The following is a 16,313-nucleotide window of genomic DNA, read 5'->3' as shown; positions in this document are numbered from 1 at the left end:
AGTCAAAAATTCAAACTCAGAAGTCAAAGGGGCAGCATGTATCAATGTCATGTTTTATAACTTACATATTGTGACAAATAAGAAATGAGTAACTTATTGAACCAGCAGATGGCGAAATACAAAAAACCGGTTCGCTTAGCCGCAGTTGATAACTGAACAAATAATAGAAGAAGAAGAAGAAGAAGAAGAATATTGGCAGAATGCAGAGGAAGAATGAAACAAGCATGGCAGGAAGCATAAGTAACACTGCGGCTCCGATAACTAGTTCTCTATCTAAACTACAGTCTTTAAATGGATTGTTTGCGATATATAAGAAACAAGGACCGACATCTGCAGACGTGTTGAATACACTCAAAGAAGTTTTACTCAGGGGTAATTCGGCAGGGGCGGAAGTCAGGACGAGTGTCTGTGGTCATGTGTTGAAGCTAACAGTGGTGTGTCTGTGGTCATGTGTTGAAGCTAACAGTGGTGTGTCTGTGGTCATGTGTTGAAGCTAACAGTGGTGTGTCTGTTGTCATGTGTTGAAGCTAACAGTGGTGTGTCTGTGGTCATGTGTTGAAGCTAACAGTGGTGTGTCTGTGGTCATGTGTTGAAGCTAACAGTGGTGTGTCTGTTGTCATGTGTTGAAGCTAACAGTGGTGTGTCTGTGGTCATGTGTTGAAGCTAACAGTGGTGTGTCTGTTGTCATGTGTTGAAGCTAACAGTGGTGTGTCTGTGGTCATGTGTTGAAGCTAACAGTGGTGTGTCTGTGGCCATGTGTTGAAGCTAACAGTGGTGTGTCTGTTGTCATGTGTTGAAGCTAACAGTGGTGTGTCTGTGGTCATGTGTTGAAGCTAACAGTGGTGTGTCTGTGGTCATGTGTTGAAGCTAACAGTGGTGTGTCTGTGGTCATGTGTTGAAGCTAACAGTGGTGTGTCTGTGGTCATGTGTTGAAGCTAACAGTGGTGTGTCTGTGGTCATGTGTTGAAGCTAACAGTGGTGTGTCTGTTGTCATGTGTTGAAGCTAACAGTGGTGTGTCTGTGGTCATGTGTTGAAGCTAACAGTGGTGTGTCTGTTGTCATGTGTTGAAGCTAACAGTGGTGTGTCTGTTGTCATGTGTTGAAGCTAACAGTGGTGTGTCTGTGGTCATGTGTTGAAGCTAACAGTGGTGTGTCTGTGGTCATGTGTTGAAGCTAACAGTGGTGTGTCTGTGGTCATGTGTTGAAGCTAACAGTGGTGTGTCTGTGGTCATGTGTTGAAGCTAACAGTGATGTGTTTGGTGTCTCTCTCTTCTAGAAGCCGGTGTACAAAACCCGAACCCACGGAAGAGGAGGAAGCAGAGCCTGAAGATGGGCCACGGAGGGACGCTGGACAGTGCTGCCAGCGGGGTGTTGGGTAAGCGGCTTGTTGGTTGTCATTTCTGCCTTAGCTGGGTTGATGGGGAGCAGATATTGGTAGAAAAGATCCACCCAAACACTTAACCCTTGGGTTGTCTTCGGGTCAAATTTGACCCGTTTTTCAAAATGTCTATATCAGAAATATGGGTTTCTTTTTAACTACCTAATTTGGATGATTCCATACATCGCGCTTCGCAAGAACAACAAAAGATAGGATCTCTACTTTCATTGACTTTTGGGTGTTTTATAAAAACAAATTAGCATTTGAAAAAAAAAACAGACTGAACATTGACATTCACCCTTCTGTGAATAATTCATAATTTCTGCTTTTTTTAACTGAAGGATTAGGTATAATTTCCTATAAATGAAGTGTACTGACCATGAATTCCAAAAATGAGTGTAAAACTGGTAATAAGTTGGTGTTAGTGGTGTTTATACATGGTAGTGAAAAGAAGCAGTAAATGTAAAAAGAGCCAAAAACCTTGAAAAGAAAGAAAAAAGTGTTGATAAAAGAGATGAAAACGTCATTAAAAAGGGTTGATTTTCAAGACGACAAGTACATGGTCGAATCGGAGACAACACAAGGATTAAAAATACCAACAGTTACAGGAGATGTACCTTGATATTTCTCCAAGGGCTGGGTATGGTTATTAATTACTACTAAGTAGGGCTGGGCAATATATCAATATAAATCGATATCGTGATATGAGACTAGATATCGTCTAGGGCTGCACGATATGAGGAAAATGAGAAAAATAAATTGCAATTATTGTGACACATTACGATTGCGATATGATTCACGATATTGAAGGGAATGGTCATTTTCATTGAAACATATTAAAATGAAAAATGATTATAGTGTGATTTTTGCGAGGATCTGTAGCAAACAGATGTTTCAGAACGGTTTGACACATGTTTTGCCTTTAACAAATATTTGCCCCCACTGTGATTTGGATATAGGCTGGTCCTACCAGACTCTGGTCCATTAGCCTGGTCCTACCAGACTCTGGTCCACTAGCCTGGTCCTACCAGATTATGGTCCATTAGCCTGGTCCTACCAGACTCTGGTCCACTAGCCTGGTCCTACCAGATTATGGTCCATTAGCCTGGTCCTACCAGACTCTGGTACATTTCATTTGTACAGAGAGTCTGGCCACTCTCCATTGACAAGTGTTAACTTCCTTGAAGGCGGGTACTCTGTTGAAGTTTAAAACTATTGGATCTGCCCAGAGCCACTCTGGATCTGCCATAACCAATCGCTAACGTTTGGTCGTGACGTATGTTATGCGCATGTGCGTAATACATCTCCATAGCAGCAGGCGGCGCTTCTCTGTATTGTTTCCCAGAAAATGAAAACCGGCAGCTGATAGGACGAACGCATCACGTGGTTCTTTTTTCTCCGGAAATTCACAGCCAGACTGTCATGGCGGCTTGTTCAGAATACGATCTCATATTGGACTAAAATAGTTCACAGAAACGTGTTTCTGAAAACATTTTAAGAGAGAAATAGGCCATACAGTTGCTGAATCTGTCTTCATTTCAGATCAACAAAGGTCAGTTTAAAAGATTTTCGTCAGATTTTGAGAGGCTCATCCGCTCGCCATTTCCACGTGAGTCCCGACTGCCCTGTCTCTGACTGAACATGTCAGGTCGGCCAAAATGAAGGTCGACAGCTCCTCCAACGGACGACGGCACGGAACACACCGAACAGACTCGAGTCACTGACCTCGCCAGACTGTCCAACGGCCGATTATCGGGTTGATGTGTCAGCGCCATTAGCCAACTCCTTCACCACTAACGGAGCGAGCTGGAAAATCAAACTGTTCCCGAACCCCGTGGGGAGGAGGGCCACAACATCATGGCCACCAACACAACTCAGCAAAGATTGTTCTTGCTCGGGCTTTAACTTCTGGATATTCGGCAGTGTTGCCACAACGGACCAAATGGCTTCACTCACATCTTTCTAGCGCACGTCCTCAACGTCATCGTTCTCAGCCACTACCTCTGTTCGCTGATTGGATTGCCAAAAACTTGGGTCGAGAAAACCCAAGACTATACCGCGAACCCAGACGGTGTACTGAAGGAAAATGAAAATTGAGCGGAAGTACGTAGGAGGGTGGAGCCAGGCTAATTTGGATATTGCACTAGTCCAAATTGCGATTTTGATATAATTGCGATTAGTTGTGTTGCCCTAATATCATCTTAGATTTTGGATATTGTTATGTCATAATGTGACATAAGTGTTGTCTTTTCCTGGTTTACATTGCATTGTACAATTGCATTGTATAATACAATACATTGCATTACAATAAAGTGATGTACTTTTCTGAACTTACCAGACTGTTCTTGCTGTTATATTATCTGCCTTTACCCACTAAATCATTATATCCACATTACTGATAATTATTTATCACAAATCTAATTGTGTAAATATTTTGTGAAAGCACCCATTGTCATCTACCCTGGAAATCCAGAGATCTCGTGAGAGCACAATTTCGAATTAGCTCAGCGAGTCACTCTGGCATTCAGTAATGATGCTCATTAACTATGCCCTTGTAGCCGAGCTGCACCAATCATTTCATTACATTACATTACATGTCATTTAGCTGACGCTTTTATCCAAAGCGACTTACAATTAAGTGCTTTCAACTGTGAAGGTTCAACAAGTAGTAAGTGCAAATACATTGACTTTAAATAGGCAAAGCTACAAAGAGACATATGAAAGTGCAGGTTTTTAATCCGAGGTGTAGTCGGAAGAGATGTGTTTTTAGCCTTCGGCGGAAGATGTGTAGGCTTTCGGCCATCCTGATATCGATGGGGAGCTCGTTCCACCATTTGGGAGCCAGGACAGTGAACAGTCGGGATTTCGTTGAGTGATTAGTTCTCCCTCGCTGTGAGGGGGCAGCCAGCAGTTTGGCTGATGCAGAACGAAGTGGGCGCGTTGGGGTATATGGTTTGACCATGTCCTGGATGTAAGCTGGGGCTGATCCGTTCGTGGCCCTGTACGTAAGTACTAGTGTCTTGAAGCGGATGCGGGCCGCAATTGGTAACCAGTGAAGAGAGCGGAGGAGAGGTGTAGTGTGAGAGAACTTGGGGAGGTTGAAGACAAGTCGAGCCGCTGCATTCTGAATGAGCTGCAGGGGTTGGATGGCACATGCAGGCAGGCCAATCAGGAGGGAGTTGCAGTAGTCTAGACGTGAGATGACTAGAGCCTGAACCAGAACCTGAGCCGCCTTCTGAGTTAGAAGGGGACGTATCCTTCTGATGTTATGCAGCATGTATCTACACGATCGGGTGGTTGCAGCAATGTTAGCAGTGAAGGAGAGTTGGTCGTCAAGTGTTACACCCAGGTTTCTAGCAGTCTTGGTGGGGACTACTATAGAGTTGTCAATTGTTATAGTCAGGTCTTGGGTAGGAGAGCCCTTCCCTGGAAGGAAAAGGAGCTCAGTCTTGTTGAGGTTGAGTTTCAGATGGTGTGTAGACATCCAAGAAGAGATGTCAGTCAGACAGGCCGAGATACGTGCTGCTACCTGAGTTTCAGACTCAGGAAAGGAGAGAATTAGTTGGGTGTCATCTGCGTAGCTGTGATAAGAAAAGCCGTGCGACTGAATGACAGACCCGAGAGAGTTGGTATACAGAGAGAAGAGGAGGGGACCCAGGACTGATCCCTGAGGAACCCCAGTTTTAAGTGGGCAAGGTTCTGAGCTAGACCCTCTCCAGGTTACCCGGTAGGTTCGGTCTGCCACGTAAGATGTGAGTAATGAGAGCGCAGAGCCTGAGACACCCAGATTTCGGAGTGTCGAAATGAGGATCTGGTGGTTCACTGTGTCAAACGCAGCAGAAAGATCCAGAAGGATGATGATGGAAGAGAGAGAGGTTGTTCTAGCGATGTGAAGCTGCTCAGTGACCGCAAGGAGGGCAGTTTCTGTTGAGTGGCCAGCCTTGAAGCCAGACTGGTGGGGATCAAGAAGGTTGTTCTGGTGGAGATAGGTAGAGAGTTGATTATAAATGGCACGCTCAAGAGTTTTAGATAGAAATGGAAGAAGGGAGACGGGTCTATAGTTATTTACATCAGAGAAGTCGAGTGTTGGTTTTTTGAGCAGTGGGGTCACTCTTGCCTCTTTGAGAGCATCGGGGAAACAGCCAGTTGACAAGGAGATGTTAATGAGATGGGTGAGGAAAGGAAGGAGGTCAGGAGCAATGGACTGGAGAAGGTGAGAAGGGATAGGATTCAGGGGGCAGGTGGTTGGGCGGGCAGAGGTAATCAAAGTAAGAATTTGGTTTGGAGATAAAGGGGTGAAAGAGGAAAGAGTACTGGAAGTGATGGCTGGTAAGGTGATTTCAGGAGGTGTGGTTGAGAATGAAGAGCGTATGTCATCTATCTTTTTTACAAAGTAGTTGACAAAGTGGGTTGGTAGGAGGGAGGCGGTGGACTGGGGGAATCTAGGAGGTTAGAGAAGATGGAAAAAAGTTTTTTGGGGTTCGAGAGAGGATTCAATTTTGGTTTGATAAAGAGCTTTTGGCTGCAGAAATATAGGCAGTGAAGGAGGAAAGAAGAGACTGATAGGTAAGCAGATCATCTGGGTGTTTAGATTTCTGCCATTTCCTTTCCGCTGCCCGTATAGTTGATCTTTCAGCACGTACTGAGTCAGATAACCACAGAGCTGGGGAGGATTTGCGAGCCTGTCGTGAAGTAAGAGGGCAGAGAGAGTCGAGAGAGGAGGATGGAGTAGAGAAGAGTGTCTGTGGCATCATTGGGAGACATGAGTAAGAAAGAGTCGGATGGAGGGAGGGTTGATAAAGTACATGCCGCCAGAGAAGGAGAGAGTGAACGAATATTACGGCGGACAGGTATGGTGTCTCTTGAGATATGGTTGTGAGCTTGGGAGAGAGTAAGAGATGAAGAAATGGTCTGAGGTATGGAGTGGCGTAACAGTGAGGTTGGCTGTAGAGCAGTTTCTGGTGAATATGAGATCTAAGTGGTTGCCAGCTTTGTGAGTGGGTGGTGAAGGAGAGAGTGAGAGGGCAAAAGAAGAGAGAAGGTGAGAAAAGGCAGCTAACTTCTCTGTCTGGATGTTGAAGTCGCCCAGAAGTACCAGCGGAGGGCCAGTTTCAGGGATGTTTGAAAGAAGGACATCCAGCTCCTCCAAAAACTCTCCCAGAGGACCTGGTGGGCAGTAGATAACAATGATGACTAGTTGTACCGGATGGGTTATGGTGACAGCATGAAGTTCAAAAGATTGTGGAGTGAACTGTGGCAATGGGTAGAGAGAAAATCTCCAATCACATCGGTGTATCTGATATAGGCGGGCCAGAGGCGAGCTAAACGGATGACGACAGTTTAATCTACCAGTTAGCTCCGCTGGTAGCTAAGAGTTTAATCTACCAGTTAGCTCCTCTGGTAGCTAAGAGTTTAATCTACCAGTTAGCTCCTCTGGTAGCTAAGAGTTTAATCTACCAGTTAGCTCCTCTGGTAGCTAAGAGTTTAATCTACCAGTTAGCTCCGCTGGTAGCTAAGAGTTTAATCTACCAGTTAGCTCCTCTGGTAGCTAAGTAGGGCTGAACGATTTTTGAAAATAATGTAATTGCGATTTTTTTCCCAAATATTGCGATTGCGATTTGATATTCGATTATTTTTTTAAGCTCTTAGTCTTCTGTATTATTCAACAAAGAATAATAATATAATCATTTATAGTATGAACACACAATTACACACTAGACAGTTAAATAAGTAAAAATATAGTATATATCTATATACACACACACACACACACACACACACACACACACACACACACACACACACACACACCAGTGTATTTTTTTACAGTGCACAGAGAGGAGCTGCCTCCAGCCCCTCCCCCTCGTGAAGTTGCGTGCTGCTGTGTGCACTTGTTCAGAGAGGCTATCGTTGCGTTAGCTAGTTGCTGGTGTTCTTGACGTGGGATTAACTGTACTAATAAAACTGTTGAAACCCCGCGGCCACGCTGCTGTGAAAGCTCCCTGAACGTCATTTATCAGAGTCTGGTTGTTACCCCTCTCAGTGGCAGCTCCTCCACTCCATATCTTTATAACGGAGCTAACCGGAGCTAACCACTAATCAGAGCTAATTGTTGCCAACCGAGCCTTGAGTTCTGTGTGTCTGTATCCATTAGCTGCATGTATAGACTCAAGCCCGAATAAAACCCTTCATTTTATTAAAAAGGCTGTAAAAGTTTTAAACTACAACTCAGAGTTGTTTGAATGACAGAAATCAGCTCAAGGTACGGCGTAGCGTTAGCGTGCTAGTTGATGCTTTCTCTGCGGAGTGCACACTGATTTGCTCTCGCGAGTCATGTGACCAAATCGCAGCCTTTGCGATTAGGAAATCGCGTTTTAACATATCGCATATTATATTTATATTATCGCAAATGCAATTAATCGTTCAGCCCTATAGCTAAGAGTTTAATCTACCAGTTAGCTCCGCTGGTAGCTAAGAGTTTAATCTACCAGTTAGCTCCTCTGGTAGCTAAGAGATTAATCTACCAGTTAGCTCCTCTGGTAGCTAAGAGTTTAATCTACCAGTTAGCTCCGCTGGTAGCTAAGAGTTTAATCTACCAGTTAGCTCTGCTGGTAGCTAAGCGTATGGGGCTCTGGATACGTCACCCCGTGTATTGTTGTGATTGGTCGTAGTGTTATCCAATTGCGTGCAGTGAGATTTTCAGATGCATGCTTGGTGCCGCCCCTCGAGTTGGGCCAGTTTCATTACTCAGTGCCAGACCCTTAATCTTTCAGATTTGGGTCTGGATTTCCAGGCTAATTGTCAACCCTACAATGTAGTCGCAATATTGATATCGCGGTATTTGGTCAAAAATATCGTGATATTTGATTTTGTCCATATCGCCCATATAGGGCTGCACAATATATCGTTTTTTTTTTACCATTATCGCCATATTAACTGGCGCAATATACATATTGTGAATGGTTGCGACATATCGTAAAATACACTCCAATTTATTTATCAGTAGAAAACTGCACTTTAATATATAACTGTCATTTTTTTTGTGGCGCCTTTTATATTCAATTCAATGTTCAATAAGAAAATATTGGAAATGATTTTTCCTTTTATGTTTTAAATTCAACAAACTATTTGTTGTAATTTAGCAGAATACTTCAGTAGAAATGCAGAACTGAACACTTTAATATCTGTTTATCACGAGTAATATCGTTATCGCGATATTCAACAATGTAATTACAAGCATGTAGCGTACAAGGTTATGGATCATTTCGTTTAAAACATTTTTTTTATTAACTTGTATAATTCAAGCATTTTCAATGGAAGTGTTGGGAGCAAATCCACCATCCTATTTTGTGCAAAACTTATTCCAAAGTTCAGCCAAAGCTAAAATCAAATGGGTATCTTCCAAAGTTAGTCTTTTTAGTACAGAATTCCCATTTTTTTGTTTCCATACCTACACCATCCCTCAGCAAGTTTAAAACACTGTCTGAATTTGTTTCTAAAAAAACTGTCACCTGATTTGTGTGACTTCTGAAGTGTCATATTGGCTTTGGCGGATTTTCCACTGTGCACGTTCCGGCTGCGCCGCTGAATTGTTCTATCCTCCGCCACGCGCCATACCACACCAGGAGTGTCTCAGAAGCGAGCGTCTTGCTGCCCAACTCACAGATTATATTGTCTCTACAAGTACTTTATACAACTAAAAAAAAAGTAGATAGCACTATATCAGAAATAGTGCTGGGCGATATGGAGAAAATCAAATATCACTTTTTTACCAAATACTTCGATTTTGATATTGTAGGGTTGACAATTGGTGCATCACAAAAATACTTTACTACTACTATTTACACAATGCAATTTGTGATAAATACCATCATCGTCATTTGGATATAATGATGGTGGGTGCATCATCAAATTGCTAAATCTGAATGAATTTTCATGACCTTTTTAAGTGGTTTTGTGATTTTTTCTTTTGAATTATTAATAAGTTAAAACCTAGGACAGAATTTTCATTTGCGCGCGTGCGTGCGTGCGTGCTGCTGGCCGCCGCCGCCTGGCTGATTGTTTGTCTGGCGCTGCTGAGTCACGCGACGGTACAATATCAAATCACAAGAGGGGGGAGGAGGAGCAAAGTGTGCCTGCTCCGCGCTGTGACAGGAGCAGCACTGACACACACACACACAGCCAGGTCGTCTCTTTGATGAAACCACAGCGGTGCATACTGGAGAGAAACTGAAACTAAAGTATCCATCTGATTACATATCAATGTCAATACAAAGCGTTGGTATCGATATCATGGATATTTGGATCGATCCGCCCACCACTAGTGCGCACTGTTGTAGCTCCTGTGTATCTTTGTGGACTGCAAACTGGTTGTGAAATACCGACATCTGCATGCATGTTTTATGGGCATTTTATTTTATGGGTGGGTGCAGGACTTAAAACAGTAAGGTGATTTCTCCATGTTGTTAGGTTGTCATGTAGCTGTTGCCATTTGTGATGTCGCTTGTTGTGATTGGCTGAACTGAGCTTTAGACCTGCAACAATTGGTCAATCAATCGATTAGTCGATCGACAGAAAATAAATTAGCAATTAGTTTGGTAATCTAATAGTTTTCAAGCAGAATGGCAAAAAATGACTGATTCCACCTTTTAAAATGTGAGTATTGGCTTGTTTTCTAAGTCTTCTATGACAGTAAACTGGATACATTTGGGTTTTGGGCAGTTTGTCAGACAAAACAAGACATTGAAGATATCACCTTGGTCTCTGGGACCTTATGGAGATTTTTCACTATTTTGCTGACATTTTATAGACCATTAAAAATAATTATGAGTTGCAGCCCTACCCGAATTTGGACAATATCTTGACCATATGCCAGCATGGATAAAATTGTAATAAAATAAGAAAAGAAGTCCTAGGGCCACTACTGGTAAGGTGAGCAAAATCATCGGTGTGTTGTGTGGTCTGTGTTGGGTGTAATGAACATTGTCACCTCTAGGGGCTGCTAGCAGGGCTTTGCTAACATTGTCTCTGTGTCTTTCAGTTGTTGGTGTTGGGAATGGCACAAAGATGCTCAGTACAATGTTGGCTGGTTCTAAGGTGAGTTTGTTTGTACTTATGTTTACAAAAAGCCAATTGATATGTACAACAAAGCTGTAAAGAGCTATATTAACAAAACTGTTTTGCTTCAACAGAATGTGTGTTTTCATAACGACGATTTTATTTATTAGTATACCATACAAAACAATAAGACTTGTGCGTCTGTAGATTAGTTAGGAACATAACACACATTTGATAAAAGCTGTGAGCAGCAATATGTCATTGTAGTGTATTACTGTCCAGATATAGTCAGGGAATACAATACTGATGAGAGAAATACAAGTTATAGTGCGTTCCATTTGTGCTGCAAGTTGGGCTACATTTTTATGTATGAAAAGTGCTATATAAATAAAGTTTGATTGATAATTGCGGACACAGTGACGGTGCCTCTGCAAAATAGCCTCGGGAAGGAACTTGTTTTGGTGGAACATGCACGTTGAAAAGTAGTTTTAGTCGTTCAACAGAAAACTCAGATTGGATAGATAGTCTAGCTAGCTGTCTGGATTTACCCTGCAGAGATCTGAGGAGCAGTTAACCATAGTCCTCACAAATCCACCAGAGGTTAGAACGCCAACATAAAGAAAGAGGAAGGGGACGCACATCCGGCCGAAATTAGGGTCATCCGTCGGAATTTCCGGCTGCTCCAGAACAATCCAGAAAATGAAACGTTGTCGATATAGACTGCTCTCGACTGGCTGCCACAGAGTATTGCCTTGAATTTGTGAAATTAGTTTTTGCTGCGTGCCTTCACGGTGAACAGAGAATCCAAAAAGGGAATAAATCCTTGATCCTTGACGTAATAGGGGTCCGCGTTTAACAGCAAAACTATATCAAAAACATCCATTTACAATGTCTGCTACTCGTCCGGAGTAGTATATTTCACTGAGGACAGTACATACTCTGACCATATGAAACACGTTGCTCCTGTTATAGTTAAATATTTGAGCGGCATGAATATTTCCAGATTTCAACAGTTCCATATAAGTGGTCGTTTATACACTGACATCTTGGTGATGTATACCGTTTGTTTTTCAGAAATATGTTGCTGTAGGGGAACTGGGGAAAGCAACAGATAACCTTGATGCCACTGGCACTGTGATTCTGGAGAAAGACTTTGGTAAATATTGAAGTAGAAAAATAACATAATTTCATCCAAACAGCATGCCTCTTTTTCTGCAGTCGTTTTCTCTCTATTTTACAGGATGATGTTTATGTGATTTTTTGCCCACAGAACACATAACCAGGTTGGACATTGAGGAGAAACTGAAAGTTTTCACTGGTGACATAATGCAAGTTCCTCCACTGTGAGTAAAGCCTCCCGTCTGAGGAAACGTCTGTGTATGTGAAAGTACACTGTTGAATGGTTTAATGTGCAGGTGTAATCGGCAGAAAGCCGTGTGTGTTTGAGTGTGTGTACAGCTGAGAAGTCAAGACGGCCCAAATCACCATGAACCTGGGTGTTTTATTTTTGTAAAGTATCCGTCTGCTCTGTGGCCTTCCTGTTGTTCTACCTGCCTGGTTTGACACATTTGCTCGTGGAAGAAATAGAGGAGACGGCGAAACGATCGCTGCAGCGTGCGGGCCGCCACAACCCTCTGCTGGTTTTAACAGACAGATTGGATAACATAACATGGGAGCTTCGCAGCTATTGGCGGTGCTTTGACGCCCGGTATGTTTTGGCTCTAATGCTCTAATTTTTTTGATTCCGTGGTGTTGTAGTTCTTTCTTTCGCTAGTCCAAATAGAATTTGCTGTATTACAACTACAAATGAGAACAACATGCTACTTATGTTGCAACCAATCTGCTTTCATGTTATGGCACCAGTCTCTTTCGGGTTGTACCACAGACATAAAACAGATTTTGTTCTTCAGCTATGGGGAAGTGCAAGTTAAGTGATACTTGGCTTGATAAAAACTGAATTTAGGGCTTAGTTGATGTGGTGATAAAGGTCTTAAATGTCTTAAATTTGACTTGGTGAAACCTGCAGAAACTGTGTATCCCTACTGATAAAACTGAATGACATTAGTTGACAGGGGTTTCATATACCCCTAATCACAGGTGGATTCATACTAAATAGTAGCAATCCTAGTCTTTCCTAACCACAGACTGTTATGGTTGATAGCTAAAGTTAGATAAATTAGCATAGTCATAATTCTACAGCCTTATTTAAGTTTAAACTATACGTGACGTTACTCGATACGTCCAGTCTTGTGCCGATGCTCTGACAAGCAAAAGCCCCACTGTCTTATGTCCTGATAACTGTTGAAAACGGTTTTATATTTTATGGAACTCACAAACTGCAAGAATCTGTCTCGTGTTCATTTATTTGCACTGTGCGTCGTTCACGTAGAGAAAACTCTTGGCAGCAGGCGGGCGTGTGGCGAGCGTGAACGTGACAGTTTGTGGGATTGCGCCCACTTGTTGCGCCTTTCGCCTCTCAGTGAAAATGAATTATGAGGCGCGTCAATCGCTCCTTCTGAAAAGACCTACAAGCTGTAGTGTGTTGTTTCTGTCTCCCCCATGAGGAATTCTAAGTAATGATACACATGATGTATACATGATACAAGCCCCCACCCACCCACACACACACACACACACACACACACACACACACACACACACAGTTGCTAGTAGCCAAGGAGGACACGGAGGATTAAAAACCATGATGGACTCTTCAGAAGAGGTCATTATCTTCACTTGAGTTTCTGCGCGGGAAAGTCACCGGACGCCACAATCTTCTGAACATAGTCACACTGAGAAATCCAGAGAGAGTTGTGTGGAGCTGATAGTCTTAATTAGCTTTGTAGCAACTCATCTGGCAACGGCTTGAATGTAACGGATGTTCATTAATATGAAAAGTTACGCACTAAAGCTTTAAAGTTGCAACATTGAGGGAAAGGGGGAACGCTGCCGCCTAACAGTATCACTCTGTGATATGAGATGGATGTCACGTATAAACTCTGTTCTGAGTGCAGCTTATCTTTTCAATTAAATAGGCATCTTCAGTATGCTGTGCTTATTGATTTTCTGTCATTTCAGCTACTCTGCGCTGAAAAAGGACGGCCAGCGCCTGTCTGTCCTGCTGAAGAAAGGTCACAAGGTTGAGGCCAAACCAGCCAGACCAGTCACTGTGTACAAACTGACCCTGCAAGAGTTCAAGCCTCCTCTCTTCACTCTTGGTTAGCACATGCTGTAGAATGCAGTATTTCTTTCTTTCTTTCTTTAATACTGACTTCTGACTTTCTGACATTTCAAAATATCATTTTGGTTATCTTTGCCTGCTGTTTCCGTTTAGTAAAATTGCACATTTAAACAAACCGCTGAAATGGTTTTATTTCTACAACAGATATCGAGTGCGGTGGTGGATTTTATGTCAGAAGCTTGGTGGATGACCTGGGAAAAGGTGAGATAATAATGAATTTCCTCATCAGCATCAGTGGTGGAATGTAACTAAGTACATTTACTCAAGTACTCTACCTAAGTACAAATTTGAGGTTCTTGTATTTTACTTGAGTCATACCTTTTCATGCCACTTTCTACTACTCCACTACATTTCAGAGAGAAATATTGTACTTTTTACTCCACTACATTCATCTGACAGCTTTAGTTACTTTACACATTAAGATTTTTTTTTCACACCAAACACATGTAGTTTATGTAGGCCTACAAGTCCAGCTGAAATGATCAGACCATTAAACACACAACTGTCTGGATCCTTTCCAGTTTCTAAAATTGGAGGATTTTTCAGCATTGAGTACTTTTACTTTTAATACGTTAAGTACATTTTCCTGATTATACTTAAATACTTTTTCCTTAAGTAACATTTTCAATACAGGACGTTTACTTGTAATGGAGTATTTTTACAGTGTGGTATTAGTACTTTTACTTTCAGTTAGCGTTGATTCTAGCGACCCCTTTGGACTAAAGCGATAGTGTTTTTACCACACCTGCTGTTACCTTTACGGTGCTGTATTGCCCACTATAGATTACTGAGTTACCGTTACTAGGAGGTCATATAGTTGCGACGAATGTTTTGCTCAGACAGAAAATCATTCATTTACAATAAGAGAATACGTTGTATACGGTAACTTAGCCTACTTTGGATGTGTTGTGAAAATCGGACCCAGGCAGAGGCATTAATAAAAACTATATAAAACTAGCTAGAGCTGTAATCGGGCCTTAAAAGTTCGGCCCGACAAGGCCCGAGCCCGACGAGTACATTTTGATTGACAGCTTTTTAAAAGCCCAAACCCGTTTACAGCCCGACATTATTCAAATGTGGGCACGCACACAGCTCTTTTGCCTTTTGTCAAGAATGAGTAATTTCTACATGTTTTAACATAATTTATTCATGACTAACGGAAGCTATAGGCCACTTGGAAGTTGGAACAAAGAAATAAAATAAGTTCTCCAGAGGCCAGCCTCTGTTTCACCTTCTCAGCATCCATTTTCACGCTAATCAAAACACATCACCTGACCGCTCATTTACCGCCCGAGCCCGGCCCGAGCCCCTGTAAAATGATAGAAATGTATCTCTAAAACTATCCTTCTTTTCACTTAGTCTCGTTTGATGTTACACGTCATGTATGATCATCAGATGGAACATTACACACTTACGTGTAAAAGTTACATATAGTCACTTTAAGTAAAGGATGTGAATACTTCTTCTACTACTGATCAGCATGTTGATGGAAAAGTCAATAAAGTGAACTAACCCAATCAGAAGTCCACCCTGCTCCCCCCCTGTCCCATGAGAATAACCAGTGCCTGTGTGCTGCAGCGCTGTCTTCGTGTGCCCATGTGAAGGAACTGATCCGGACCAAGCAGGGTCAGTTCACCCTGGAGGAGCACGCCTTACCTGAGGAGCAGTGGACACTGGAACACATCCTGCGCTCTCTGCAGCCCTGCTCCGACTCGGAGCTTCCGGACGCCGACACCTGAGGAACACCCGACACCTGAACGGGACCTAGGGTGAAAAGCTGGGCTTTCTGTCTGTCATGGTTAGTCATGACTCACCTGCTTGGCTTTTCCAACGAAGAGAACATCCGGTCTAGGCGTGCCAATGTCTCCCGGATGTTTTTAGGGCGTGTTGTTGAATGAAGTGTGAAGAATTGAGACGCATGTCCAAACCCACTGTTGTTTGAGGAACCAAATGGACCAGTGTAATTATACACTGTACTCGTGATTTCTAGGCCACATTCTGTTGGTTTCTGTTTTGTCTCTGTCTCACCGGCTATTTACGATTTAGTTAATTTTGTAAATAATTTTGTATTTAGTAACAGCCCCACTCCATCCAGCCTTGGTCTTCACCTGTTCATATCCTCCCCTTGTATGACAGAGCTAGATGATACACACATACAGTATACATACATTTACACTATCTGACAATAGGACCATAGATGTATACTAGGGCAGGGAATATTGCTTGAAAATTCACACAGTACTTAAAACAGAATTGCAGTGTAAATAAACATTGGACAAAAAACATTTTACATTGCAGGATTTATTATGATTCATGCTGACAGGATTTAAAATAGTTTCCTTTTTGTATAATTTCCTTATAAATATAGTTCCTGCTTTCAGTCACAACTGTGGGGAATCCGTGAGATGAGCAGAAATATTAACTTCATTTATGTTGTGATATAATGGTATATCGATATTGACTGATATGAAAAGGAGTGTTGCGATAACATTGTCTTCATTTAGGTGGTCTTGTTTGAAACACCAGTAGCTCCATCTTCTGTAGCCATGCTGAAAAAATGAATTTACAAAGCAGGAGAAATATATTGCTCAATATACCTGGAGGTTTGGGGAATGCCATGATCTCAACAGTGAAGGA

The 16,313-nt window shown here is 42.3% G+C and overlaps 1 protein-coding gene across 1 annotated transcript; it reads left to right on the top strand.

Annotated features, from left to right (window-relative positions):
• The first annotated feature begins 88 nt into the window (after positions 1–88).
• Positions 89–15,895, top strand: trub1 (TruB pseudouridine (psi) synthase family member 1). The gene is made up of 8 exons (XM_031323957.2): positions 89–372; positions 1,277–1,375; positions 10,419–10,474; positions 11,510–11,591; positions 11,706–11,778; positions 13,514–13,653; positions 13,821–13,877; positions 15,255–15,895. Exons 1-8 carry the CDS (start codon positions 201–203, stop codon positions 15,413–15,415), a joined length of 840 nt encoding a protein of 279 aa, XP_031179817.1. The 5' UTR covers positions 89–200; the 3' UTR covers positions 15,416–15,895.
• Positions 15,896–16,313: the final 418 nt, after the last annotated feature.

The sequence above is a fragment of the Sander lucioperca genome, chromosome 22 (genome assembly GCF_008315115.2).
Source record: "Sander lucioperca isolate FBNREF2018 chromosome 22, SLUC_FBN_1.2, whole genome shotgun sequence".
Lineage (NCBI taxonomy): Eukaryota > Metazoa > Chordata > Actinopteri > Perciformes > Percidae > Sander > Sander lucioperca.
Note: the sequence above shows the minus strand (reverse complement) of the source record. Positions and strands in the feature narration are given on the sequence as shown.